The following is a 13,591-nucleotide window of genomic DNA, read 5'->3' as shown; positions in this document are numbered from 1 at the left end:
GTTCATTGATCAGCTTGAAGTGCTTTTCAAACTAGGCCAGGGTTTTATTTTGCATATGAGGTTGATGCGAATAAGTGTTTGGTTCGTGTTATTTGGCCGACGCAGAGGCACGTCGAAACTACTCACTATATGGTGAGGTGATGACATTTGACCCAACCTATTCAACCAATAGGTATGACATGAAACTCTGTCCTTTTATCGGTGTTGATCACCACAAGAAGTCGGTCACCTTTGTCGCTTCACTTTTGGGTGGGAGAACGACCAAAGCATTTCATTTGGGTTTTTCAGAAATTCTTAGAATGTATGGGTGGAAAGGAACCCAATTGTTTATTTACCGACCAATGCCCGGCAATGAAAATTGTAAAGTGCGGCTGTTTTTAAGATCACGCCCACCGTTATTGCATGTGGCACATCATGCGAAATTACTCGAAAAGGTAGGCACGATAAAGTGACCAAAGAGACAGATTTTGTAAGTCGTATGAATTCTATTGTATGGGATTTCGACCTTGAGCCTTTTGATTTTGAAGAGAAGTGGTCCGCATTGATCGAGGAGTTTCATCGGAAGATAATGGATGGTTAACATATATGTTTAACAAGAGGCAACGTTGGATTCCGGCTTATTATCGTGACATTCCTCTTGGTTGTCTTCTCAGAACAACCCAACGTTCTGAGAGCATGAACAGCTTCTTCAAGCGGTTCGAGAATCCTCGCGGCACACTTGTGGAATTTTGGTTGCGCTTCCAAAGTGCTATGGATCAGCAAAGATACACCCAAAAGTCCCTTGATAGAGACAGTGATCTCTGTCTACCTGTAACCAAAACCATGCTTCATCTTGAGATTCATGCATCCACTGTGTACACACACGCACTCTTTTATGAATTCCAAAAGCAGTGTGTCTCTTCTTTGAATTCATGTAGCGCTGGAGATTCTTCAAGGGATTCCACTACAAGGTTTCTTGATGTTGAAGATGCAATATTGCGTACTACGTACATCGTAGCATTTAATCCCACAACTTTTGATGCAAAATGTTCATGTAAGATGTTTGAGAGGAAGGGATACATCTGCAAACACATTATTTGGATTTTATCAGGTAAAGGGGTTAGGAAGATACCCGAACAAAGTACCTTTTGAGTAGGTGGACAAAGAACACCAAGAAGATGCCTCTTTATGATGTGCACGGGCAGTTGATCGATGATTTTGATTCCTCGGATGTGAGTAAGTGCAGATTTCAAATGTTTGGTCGAGTTCTACTCAACACTGTCTCGATAAAATCTCTGCTGAAAATCACGAATCGACCGACTGATTTATCAAGGCATTTAGACAGAAATTCAAGCCCGGCCCTGAAACAATGACCAAACAACAAGAGTTAGAGATGCTTCTTGGGGTTAAGTGTTCGATGAGGTTCGAGATATTACCACCAGTTAAATGCAAAAACAAGGGTAGTGGCAAGAGGTTGACCTCTAAGAAACAAATGTCCATTGAAAAGGCACAAAAGCCGAAAAGGTTTTGCAATAATTGTAAACAAATGGCACATCATGATAAACGAATCGCCCTAATCCAATTTCTTTGAGACATCCGAGCACTCGGGTGATGATAATGAATCGATGTAAGTGATTTTGCTAACTAAATTCATTATTTCATTATGATTGATTTTTAATTTGTGTGTTTTTTGAGAAACAATATCACATGCTACTCTAAATAATATCATGTCAGATATGAAATAGTTTCACAAATATAAACGATTTATTATCATCCAATTTTGTCTTGTTGTGAAAGAATATCACTGTACGTCTAAATAATATCATTCATCATTGTATACAATATCACAGTTACTTACATGTACAACATACTGCTGAACTATTTCTTGTGTTCTTTGTTTTGCTTTTTGCAGACTTCTTCACTTGTGGATGTTGATTGAGAGCTTGAGTACGTGCTGCTGAAGTCTATATTACTCGTGTAGACAAGTTTTTTGTTGTTACCCAATACATTATCAAAGTAGGAACATTATCAGAGATACAAGCAATTGATTGTAAACAATATCACGGTTACTAAACAACAATATCACTATTTCTTATAAATAATATCAGAGATACAGTACTTTTATGAAAGAAAATCCAATTGATTGTGTTTGACCACCAATAGCGCAGCAATTTAAAAAAATAAGTATCACCTAATTAATATCAACCTGTCTCTATAACAATATCAAATCTCATAACAAAAAATATGACACATTTTTGTTATATTGGGATTTAATTTCTCTCTCGAATTTTAAAAATTCTGTCTCACAATATCACCTTACTCTCACGACAATATCAGACTCTAAACCAAAAAATATCACCGAAAAAAGGATACTTAAATCCCTATTAATTTGTATAGTATGTTGAGAAACAATATCACACCAACTGAAGAAAAATATCACATCACACTTGAGACAATATCACACATTTCTGTGATATTGGGATTCAATTTCTCTCTCGAATTTTAAAAATTCTGTCTCACAATATCACCTTACTCACACAACAATATCAGACTCCAAACCAAAAAATATCACCGAAAAAAAGAATACTTAAATCCCTATTAATTTGTATAGTATGTTGAGAAACAATATCACACCAACTGAAGAAAAATATCACATCACACTTGAGACAATATCACACATTTCTGTGATATTGGGATTCAATTTCTCTCTCGAATTTTACAAATTCTGTGACACAATATCACCTTACTTACACAACAATATCAGACTCCAAACCAAAAAATATCACCGAAAAAAAGAATACTTAAATCCCTATTAATTTGTATAGTATGTTGAGAAACAATATCACACCAACTGAAGAAAAATATCACATCACACTTGAGACAATATCACACATTGCCAATACTTATGTCAGATTCAAAAGAGAAGTGTCATAACTACTTTTGCAAATTTTTGCATCAATATTCTCACGCTGTTCAATTGTCCTACCAGCTTTAACAGCTTGAATTAATATTCAAAATGAATCTACCATTAGTTTCATTGTCCTACCAGCTTTACATCCATTTTTTGTAATTACATCTTTGTGCCAAAAATCTAATTCTAATACATCTTGAATCAGTCTCAGTTGCCTCCTCTACCAACACCTCTTCCCCTGCCTCGATTCTTAGGATTTGCAACAGTCTTGAATCTTTTGTATGTCTTTATAAGTGGTTCTCCGTCATCTTCACCATCTTTTTGGCAATCATTGACCCTATAAACCAAATATGTTAGAATTTATATAAGTTTTTTGTGTTCATCACCATTTTCTTTCTTTTTCAATTTTCCACATAAAACCAAATAAAAGCCAAGTAATGTAAAAGTCAGGTTATCGCTTTTTGTACCTTTTCCGAAGAATGGGTATTTCTGTGTCAATGTTCTGTCTCCCACTACCATCGACCTTTCCTTTTGCAGTAACTTTTTCGTTTGTTATTACCTCCTTGACAGCTTGTTTCCTTCTCGCAGACTTTCTCTTTGTCCTTTCGTTACCATACTTCTCTTTTGAAACATCAGCGTTTTTCCTCGTTTGTTTTAATGTCTTCAAGAGTTCCTCCTTGCCTTCTACAAACTCTTTAACCTTTTCCATCAATTCTGTCCTCTTCTGATTTATATCAGCTAAAACCAATGTCTTTGCCATTTCGCCCAAAGTAGTAGCGCCTATACACTTTCGCGTTCAAGTCGGCTTCAAAACAACAGTGGCCCTCATACCGAATCATGTGAAACATTAAGAAGTTCCCAGATTCAGTATTGTTTATCTCCTTCTTCCGCTAATCAAAGGTGATGTTTGCAACATCAAACCCTATTATCTCTTGACTCTTTCCACCTTTTTTGCTTCTAGGTAGTCACTCATGTCATTAGCCTACAATGTTAAACAAAACCATTACTGATACTTGCACAAACAAAGTTATTTTTTCCAATGTTAATTTCAGACCTCTCAACAAAACATACCACCAAATCTGCAATTTTGTGCGTCTCAGCTTCCTCCCAGTCATCGTACTCTGTATTGTCCAGTACTTCAATGGTCTCTGTTTTGAAATTTATGCAGACACAAAAATAGTGTTCTTTCCATAACATTGGAATAAAGATGAGATCTCTTTGCCAGTTACTGAGTGGAACCGTGTTTCTTGTAATAAATTCATCCCATGCTGCATAAATCTTGTCTTTATTCCTTTCTTTGTATTCAGTTCCTTCCACTATTGCGTCCTGTTGTGTGTGTAAATGTTAAAAAGGCGGATTCGTTTTAAGAGTCAATACATTTTATTGAAAGTGTGAATATATATAAATCAAACTAAAACAAAAGCTTACCATGTGTTGAATTCCAAAAAACATTAAACTTGTATCACATTTTTTCGTGTGCTCAATGTGATTCGTAATTAACGCCCAACAATCAATCACTTTGCTATTGACATGCACATTTGGCAGCAATGACAAAATATCCTCTCTGACAAGGTTTTGATTGTCACTGAAGCTGGCAACAACCTCGCTGTACCAATCATTAAGACAAATGTTTCATATTAAAAATGGAGAATATTTACAGACAATATCACTCCATACAAAATATAATATCACATGCTTAAATAAAAAGTATCACACAAACATAGTAGCACTAAAGCTGGCAAAAACCTAATCGCTTGTTTTAAAAAAATGTATCACATTCAAATAACACCCTACTCTAAATATAGTATCATAGCACAAATGAAAATGTATTAAAGATTTAAAAAAAAAACATACTCTAAGGGGAAACTGTGGTCATCCAATAAGCAGTAATCAATCACTTCTTTCCTCTTGGTCAACATCTTTGCAAACTGTGATTTGTTAGCCCTCATGAACTTTGAGACGACCTCCAATTTAGGATCTGCCAATCCACAATTGTACGTGCTTCCTAGTCCATCTGATTTCCCTTTCCTTCTGCTGCCCACGACACTGACAGAACCATCTTCTACCATATCTACATAAATATAGTCTATGTTATTCATTGCATACTGACTATTAAAAATAAAAAAAATTAGTAACGTACAAGATAGTGTTAACAAATGTAACCTTTTTTTTTGGTTACGGGCGTCTGAACATTCTTTTTACAACCTTTTGCTGTCTTGCTTTTTTTGTTTCCTTTTTGCCTTTCTTTCAGCAATTTAGGAAAGAGTGTACGTTTGATGGCATTAAGGTTTTCCACCTTCCTCAGGACCGCACTCCTTTTTTTATTTATATCACTCAAGACAAGTGTAGCTGCAATCTCCGCCCTATATAACTCCCTCTTCTTCTCATTGTCCAGTTCACAACTAAAACACTCACCAACGAAAAACATCATGTGAAACATCATGAATACGCCACAGTCCAGGGTCAAGTCCTTTGTTTGCCAAGGAAAGCTCACATTTACCAAATCGTAGTCCGTTACTTTTAGCCCTCTTTCATAACCTTTACTGTTGATGTATTCACCATAGGTACTACCCTGTACATGTTCATAGTAAACAAATATTCAATCTCGAACTGATGTAACAAAATCATTATATCATTAGTTTTTATTTTAAATATAGTACTTACAAGCAATATGAGCTGTGTGTACATGCTCTTCGTCTTCGTAATTATCATATTTTCTGTTGTCCAAGTAGAACATGATCTCCCTCTTGAAATCAATACAAACGCAGACATAGTGCTCTTCATAAAGCAAAGGTATGAATACCTATGTTTTTCAGAAACAATATCAGAAACAATATCACAATTGACAAGTAACAATATCATAAAATATGTTAAATAATATCACATCTAAAATATGTAATTTAACTTTAACAATATCAGCACTAACTATTAACAATATCACATAATATACAAAACAGGGTCACAGCTAAAAGTTATTTAAATTAAATGTCTTACCATATCTGAAGTTAAATTCAAAGGTTCGTCATAAACAGTTGACCACGTATCCCATGAGACATACACATCTGCCTTAATTCTTGACACTTCATCAACATCATCTTCATCTGCTTTCAAGAGTTTTTCTAGATCACCCTGTTGTTCAAAAGGACTTTTTAATTAGTCTCAATGAGACATTTTTAAAGTACCTTATTTAAATAATGCTAAACAAACAGTTTTTTTCCATACTGATTGGGCAAGGTTGTAAAAAATCCTTGTCGGCATGTCGTTGTCCTTTTGTGCCTTTTGAAACTTATTGAGCAATATTGCCCAACACTCAATGACCACTGCTTCTATCATAGTTTCAGGCAGCAAAGACTCAATATCGCTCTTTTGTATACAATGGAAAGTTCCAAAGTCACAAACCACTTCTCTGTAAAATTTTGCCAAAAAAATTAACATATTAGATTGCCATATATAATATCACTATTATAATGTAATAATATCACACTGTTTGTAAAAGAATATCACAACTAAAATATTATTAAAATTTTAAGGAACAATATCAAACACTCAGTTATAAGAATATCATGTAGTATAGACAACAGTATCACACCTACTATGGATCAGATTAAGTCATGTCTGAAATATTAAAAAAATTCTTTAATGGGGGACTTACGACTTGTTAATTTTATGATCGTTAAGAAAGCAATAATCCATGACCTCCTTTCGATGCTTCAACACATTCTCAAATAAATGGCTGTTTTTAAACATGAATTCCGAAACAAGCTGAGCATCCTTTTCCGGCAAACCACAATCAAAAGTACAGCCCAAATTATGAGGTATCATATTTGCTGACGAAGGTACTTCTTTGCTGGTGTGCAACAAATACTCATTGATGCTTATCATTCTTGTTTCTGGCAATTGAACATTTGTTACAACCTCCTTCAATTGAGTCACGACATCGTTATCCTCATTCCTTTTCTGTGTCTCTGTTCCACTGCCCTCTGGATGAGCTTTTTCACTATTCAACTCCACTTCACTTTCATGCTCAACAGTTTTCTTCGCCTCTGTTCCACTTCCCTCCATATGAGCTTTGTCACTATGCAACTGCACTTCAATTTCATTCTCAGCAGCGCCCATTTCTCCCAAACCAACATTTGAAACACCCTCTTTTAATTGTGTTGCCACATTGGCATTCTCATTAGTTTTATCAGCCTCTTCATCAATGCCTTTCTTTTTTGTTGTATCAGCATTACTATTTATCCCCTCATCAACAACCCCTGTTACTCCTAAACCAACTTTTGAAATTAATTCATCCAAATTTGAATCCATATAATTACCCCCGCTCATCATGTTGGCCTCCTTCATCATCTTGTTCAATTTTGTAACATCATTATTTTCCTCATCTTGTTGGTTATTATTGCACTCCAAATCATCATCACTAAGTAGTTCTTTATCCGTACATCCGCCATATACCCTGTTCAACTCTTTGTACTGCATCTTCAACAACTCAGTCCATACATCAAACGTCGGTGACCCTTGTTTTGCCTTTCGCTTTTCATATGACCTGGCTATGGCGTAGTCCATGAACTTGTGAAAGCTTTGATCTTTAAGGAAAGGCTGTGTTGGGGATATGGGAGGAATTGCAGCTTGATTTGTTGTTGTAAATTTATCATTATTACAAGCGTCTTCTCCAGCAGCATCTTTTTCAGCAACATCTTGTTCAGCAGCATCTTCTTCAGCAACGGCTTCATTATCACCGTCTTTCCTGGCACCAGCTTGTCTAGATGTACTTGGTTCATCCATTGGATTCCTCGGTTTCATATTGATGAGCTCTCTCATGTTATGTACATATCTTGAATAGAACAACTCATTGTCCCTCTTCATGCGGAGATAAATTTCATGAGCACTCTGCCAAATGACATAGTCAATAAAATATCAGAAGCCATTTACAAAATTAGGCCTTGACAAAAAATATATCACTCCAAGTAAACAACAATATCACACTAAGTAAACAACAATATCACACTGTTGTTAAAATAAAATAAAATATCAGAAGCCATTTTTAAACTAGGCAGTTTGATAATGTTAAATAATATCACTCCAAGTAAACAACAATATCACACTAAGTAAACAACAATATCAAAGTAAACAACAATATCAGTCTAAGTAAACAACAATATCACACTTTTATAGAAAACAATATCAAAGTAAAAGTGGTTTTCAAAAACATTATCCAGGTTTGTTCTTTTGACAAGGAATATCACAACAGTTGAAGAACAATATCATACTATAAGCAACATAATATCACAGTTTTGCAGTAACACAATATTTAAAATTCCAAGAAACCAGGAAAGCATTAATCCTTACATCCATTGCTCTTGCTCTAATCTGATTGTCAGTCTCAACACCGGCAGGTAATTTAACCATCATGTACCCCTGTTTTGTTTCCGTTCCAGCATCAGGTTCATGATCGGAGCTCTGCGTAAGTCTCAACTCTGGTTCTTCTGGAAAATACATATGTTAGTTTTTCAAACCATTTTTAAAGTTATTGACATTGAAAATAAATCAAAGAGGATTGTTTTTTACCTTGTTGGTGTTGGCAGATTGGGTACTCAATTTTGCATCTTGGTGCATTTCCCAACGATTTTGTACTCTTCTCATCATCAACCCTCTTCGACAGTGATGCATCATCCCAATGCTTGATAAGGGGTAGAGTGTGTCGCAAAATATCTCCCTTAAAATTAAATCTATGGAAATACGCTATCATAAGAACTACTATACACCCAGTTATAGTAGACCTTGAACGTTCTTTGCACACTCTAATACTTTCAACCATCTCTTGAAAGACATAAGCACACCAATCGTAGTTTCTAATGCTACTGACATTCGCAACAGCCTTAACCAGTTTCAGATCAAGAGTTTTATTAGAAGATGGTGCAAGGAAAGCAGACATCTTTGTACATTACGAACAGACCTCTTAAAGTCATCATCGCATTATTACAAGCCATCAACCAATCGTGCACTTGTTTCACCATAATTGGAGCAGAAGTACTCTCCAACCCAAACTTTATCCTCCATGCATTTTTCAACTTGTTGTCCTCCACAGTAGTTTTAGTTCCTGGTAATACGAGCTCAACAGGTTCACCACGTCTAGGAAGTTGAAAGATGTCGTGGACGTCATGTTTTGTCAATATAAAATCCCACTTCTTGGTTTTAAACATGTTGCACGTACAGTCAAACGCCTTCAAAAGTAAGTTCATAATTCCATGTGGTATTTGTGTTAACTTCAGCTCTAACAAACCACCAAACCCTATCTCCCTCACAGCCTGTTTTTGTTCTACATTTAGGTTGTTAATCAGCTCAACCAATTGTTTTGGCCTACACTTTGTCTGCAATGCATGTGCCTTCTTCTTTTTGACCTCAGGTTGCTCTACAAGTTGATTTTGTATCACCGGTTCTATTTCCTGGTTCCCTTCCTTTGTCTTCTTCGTTGAGTTTTGTTCAACTCCATCGTTTGTTGCTAGAGGCCTCTTTTTTGCAGTGTTTTTATTATACTTCTGTGAAACAACCAAGTCCATTTTGGCTGTAGATAAGTTTCTGCATTTAAACATAGCACAATATTAGGCCTTGACAAAAAATGTATCACTCCAAGTAAACAACAATATCACACTAAGTAAACAACAATATCACACTGTTGTTAAAACAAAATAAAATATCAGAAGCCATTTTAAAAATAGGCAGTTCGATATTGTTAAATGATATCACTCCAAGTAAACAACAATATCACACTAAGTAAACAACAATATCACTCTAAGTAAAATATATCACACTTTTATAGAAAACAATATCAAAGTAAACAACTATTTTGTAAAAGTATCAACACACATTTACATAATCAATAGTGCAAGTGCAAGTATATTACATCAACCGTATCACTGTATCATCAAACAACTTCAATTCTATATTATGAGACTGTAAAACATTATGAATCCCTAATTTTCAAAGTATCAACACACATTTGTAAGTCTTAAGCATTATGAATCCCTAATTTTCATAATTAAACAATGTCAAACCCTAAAATCGCGATCAAACAACATTTTACCCTAATTTTCCCGATTAAAAACAAGTAAAACATCTAGTAAACAACTACATTGATAATTAATCGTTTAAAATCGTCAACTACATTATAGTACTCTACATTCAAGTGCTGTATACGCAATTAAATTCGTGTAATTCAATGTACATACTATAATTTTGGACAATATCAACATGTATACACAATTCATGAATTAAAACCGCAGAAATTGAAGAAAATGAGTAACGATTGTACCTCAACTATGTTTGTAAGAATTATACTAAAAATTGCAGAAATCTATTGATATTCAGTTGGAATCGCCTTCAATTTTGTATGATCTTCCGCTTTTCAGTGAGATTTTTAGAGAGATTTGGGGATTTTTACTTATTTTGAATTTTTTAGAGAGAGAGTGAAAAGTGAAAAGTGAAAAATGAACCGCGAAATGAAACTGAACGTCTTTGTGTTTTGAATAATAGGCGTGATATTGTGGTGTATATCCTCTGATACAATTTTGGCCTCACGGGACTCAAAAATATAGGTGGACTCACCGGATCCCGCCTCTATATATATATATATATATATATATATATATATATATATATATATATAAAATTAGGATCACATGAGTCCACCCTATCTTTTAGACTCCCGTGAGTCCACTTATGTATCACACACTCTACACAAAAATATCACGATTTTTTTTATGAATAATTTTTTTTTTATTCATTAAATTTTTTTTTAAAGTCTAAGCTGTGATATTGTTTAGTATAACCTGTGATATTGTATCTGAGTCTTTGAGTCCAGTAAAAGAGTATCACAAGTTATACAAAACAATATCACACCTTACAATAAACAATACCACTGGTTGTACTAAACAATATCACGGGTTATACTATTCAGTATCACAACAGTGAACCTAATTCCGCCTTCACTCCGCCTTTCACCATCTTCATTGTCAGTCACGGGTTATACTAAATGACGGTATCCTTTTATCATTCAAGCAATCACAAAACTTATGTATCCGAATCATAGACAGTATAATGGCATACTTAATAGGGTGGACAATAAATTGCATAAACAAAACTTATCGTACGGTTCGCACCATAAAATAGTTCGCACGAGATCCTGATTCTATATATATATATCTATATATATATCTATATATATATCTATATATATATATATATATATATATATAGAATTAGGATCAAATGAGTCCACTTAGATTAGATGAGTCCATGAGTCCTATTCTAAGCCTTTAGATCAAAAAAAATGAAGGGCCAAGATTAAAACAAAATAAGAGAATGTAATATAAATACAAAAAAACCCTAATCCCTCACTACCTCCCATTTCATTTCCTCTCTTCATTTCTTCTCTCTAAACACCATCTCTCTCTAAACCCTAAACTTTCACCCAACTCCACCTCATCCCGCCGCCACCACCACCGGACCTCCCCACCACCATGCCTTCTGCCTCGTCTCTCCTCCTCCCGCCCTTTACCTCTCCTTTCTTCCTGCCGCCTCACATCTTTTCTCTTCGGGCTCCCTCGGGCTCCACTCGACACCGCGTCACCTTTTTTTTTTTCTAGATCTGACAAAAAAGTGGTGGTTGTTGTTGGTGGGTAATGTTTGGGGTGGTAATGTCGTTGGGGCGGTTGGTCAGGCCGCCAACAACTCGTTTCTCTTTTTTTTTTTTTTTTTTTTTTTTTTTTTTATTTTTTTTTTTTTTCCGATTTGGTAAGTGGTGGTTAATGGCGTCGTGGTGGGTGGTTGTAAATGGTGTCGTGGTGGGTGGTGTTTAATGGGTTCGTGGTGGAGTATTGTTTTATTTTTATTTTATTTTAGATTTGCTTTTTTTTTTTTTTTGGGTGATGGCGCCGCCTCTCCTTGTTTCTCTTTTTTTTTTTTTTTTTTGGTGTTGGTGGCGGGTCGTGGTGAGGCTGCCGCCTCTCCTTTTCCTTTTTTTTTTTTTCAGATCTATGTCGTTTGGTTGTGGTGGTGGGGTGGCTGTTTGTGGTAGGCCTTGGTCGTGGTCCATGTTGGTGGTGTTTGGCGGTGACAATAACGGTGGATTAAAGTCGGACAAATCATATTTAATAAAGTTACATCTTCAACTATTAAAATCACTCGTATGCCATTAAAGTTTCACTCGTATATCATTAAAGTTTCACTCGTAACCATTAAAGTTCCAATCGTAAATTAGAGAAATTACAAAAATTCTACAATATTACGTAAATACAGACTTAGAGTTTCACATTTTACCATTAAAGTTTCACTCATTTAACATCAAAGTTTCATCAAAAAAACAAGTGAAAATTAAATAAATATTAGTCACAATTAAATTCAAATTTTTATATTAAAAACAACCTAAAAAAATTAAAGTTACACTTTTAAGCATTAAAGTTGCATTAAGTAAAACATTAAAGTTACGTTCATATAAATTAGTGAAATTAATAAATTTTAGTATCAATTACATTATAACATAAATTAAAATATTTTTGTTAGAAAATGGCCTAAAAAAATTAAAGTTTTATCTTTAAGCATTAAAGTTTCACTCGCATATCATTAAAGTTACGGTAAAAATATGTTGAATTAAATAAAAATTAGTTAGAATTACATTATTTCATAAATTCAAATTTTTATATTAAAAATGACCTACAAAATTAAAGTTATACTTTTAAGCATTAAAGTTTCACTCGTAAAACATTAAAGTTATATTCAAAAATCAATAAATTCAAATTTTTATTTACAAAATAACTTTAAAAAATTAAAGTTACAATCGTAAAGAAGTAAAGTTTCATTCACATATTAAAGTTTCAGTTATAAAACATTAAAGTTTCATTTCAAAAATTGCTTAGAAAGTTCAAATCTCAACTATCAATCTTAGAAGATCAATGGCTTAGATTAGGACTTAGGGACTCAAATATTTAGGTGGACTCATTTGAACTTCACTCTATATATATATATATATATATATATATATATATATATATATATATAGTTTGGTTCTTGTGAGTTTTGTTTCTTATGGTGAGTTGTGAGTTTGTGCTTTGAAATCTCAGCCACTAGATTATATTAGAGATGAATGGCCAAGATATAATCTTATGATATAAAATCACTGTCATCTACTAATTTTCTCTTTTTTCTAGTGCTACTCTTTTTTTTTTACTTTAATTTTTTTTTATCTCTTTTTTTTACCTCGTGTTATTATGCTTTTTTTTACAACTTTGATTTTTTTTTTTCTCTTATGTTTTTCTCTAATTTTCTCATTATGTTACCTTTTTTTCTTTTTCTTTTTGTACTAGAATTTTCTCATTACTTGAATTTTTTTACTCTTATTTTTTGTTACCTCGTGCTATTATACTGTTATTGTGTTTTTTTTTTTACTTTGATTTTTTTTACGACTTTGATTTTTTTCTCTTTTTTTTACCACATTTATTGTGCTGTTATTGTTATTCCGCTGTTATTGTGATGTTATTCTGCTGTTACTTTGATTTTTTTTACGACTTTGATTTTTTTTCTTTTTTTTATCACGTGTTATTGTGTTGTTATTCTACTGTTATTCTGCTGTTATTGTGATATTATTCCGGTGTCACTTTGATTTTTTTTACTGCTTTGATTTTTTTACTTTTTTTTTACCACATGTTA

General features: G+C 33.9%; 1 protein-coding gene across 1 annotated transcript; it reads left to right on the top strand.

The window, feature by feature from the left end:
* Positions 1–585: 585 nt before the first annotated feature.
* Positions 586–1,914, top strand: LOC141647823 (protein FAR-RED IMPAIRED RESPONSE 1-like). The gene is made up of 2 exons (XM_074456166.1): positions 586–1,090; positions 1,892–1,914. Exons 1-2 carry the CDS (start codon positions 586–588, stop codon positions 1,912–1,914), a joined length of 528 nt encoding a protein of 175 aa, XP_074312267.1.
* Positions 1,915–13,591: the final 11,677 nt, after the last annotated feature.

This window comes from Silene latifolia, chromosome 1, assembly GCF_048544455.1.
Source record: "Silene latifolia isolate original U9 population chromosome 1, ASM4854445v1, whole genome shotgun sequence".
In the NCBI taxonomy this organism is placed as follows: Eukaryota; Viridiplantae; Streptophyta; class Magnoliopsida; order Caryophyllales; family Caryophyllaceae; genus Silene; species Silene latifolia.
This window is presented reverse-complemented; position numbering and strand designations above follow the sequence as displayed.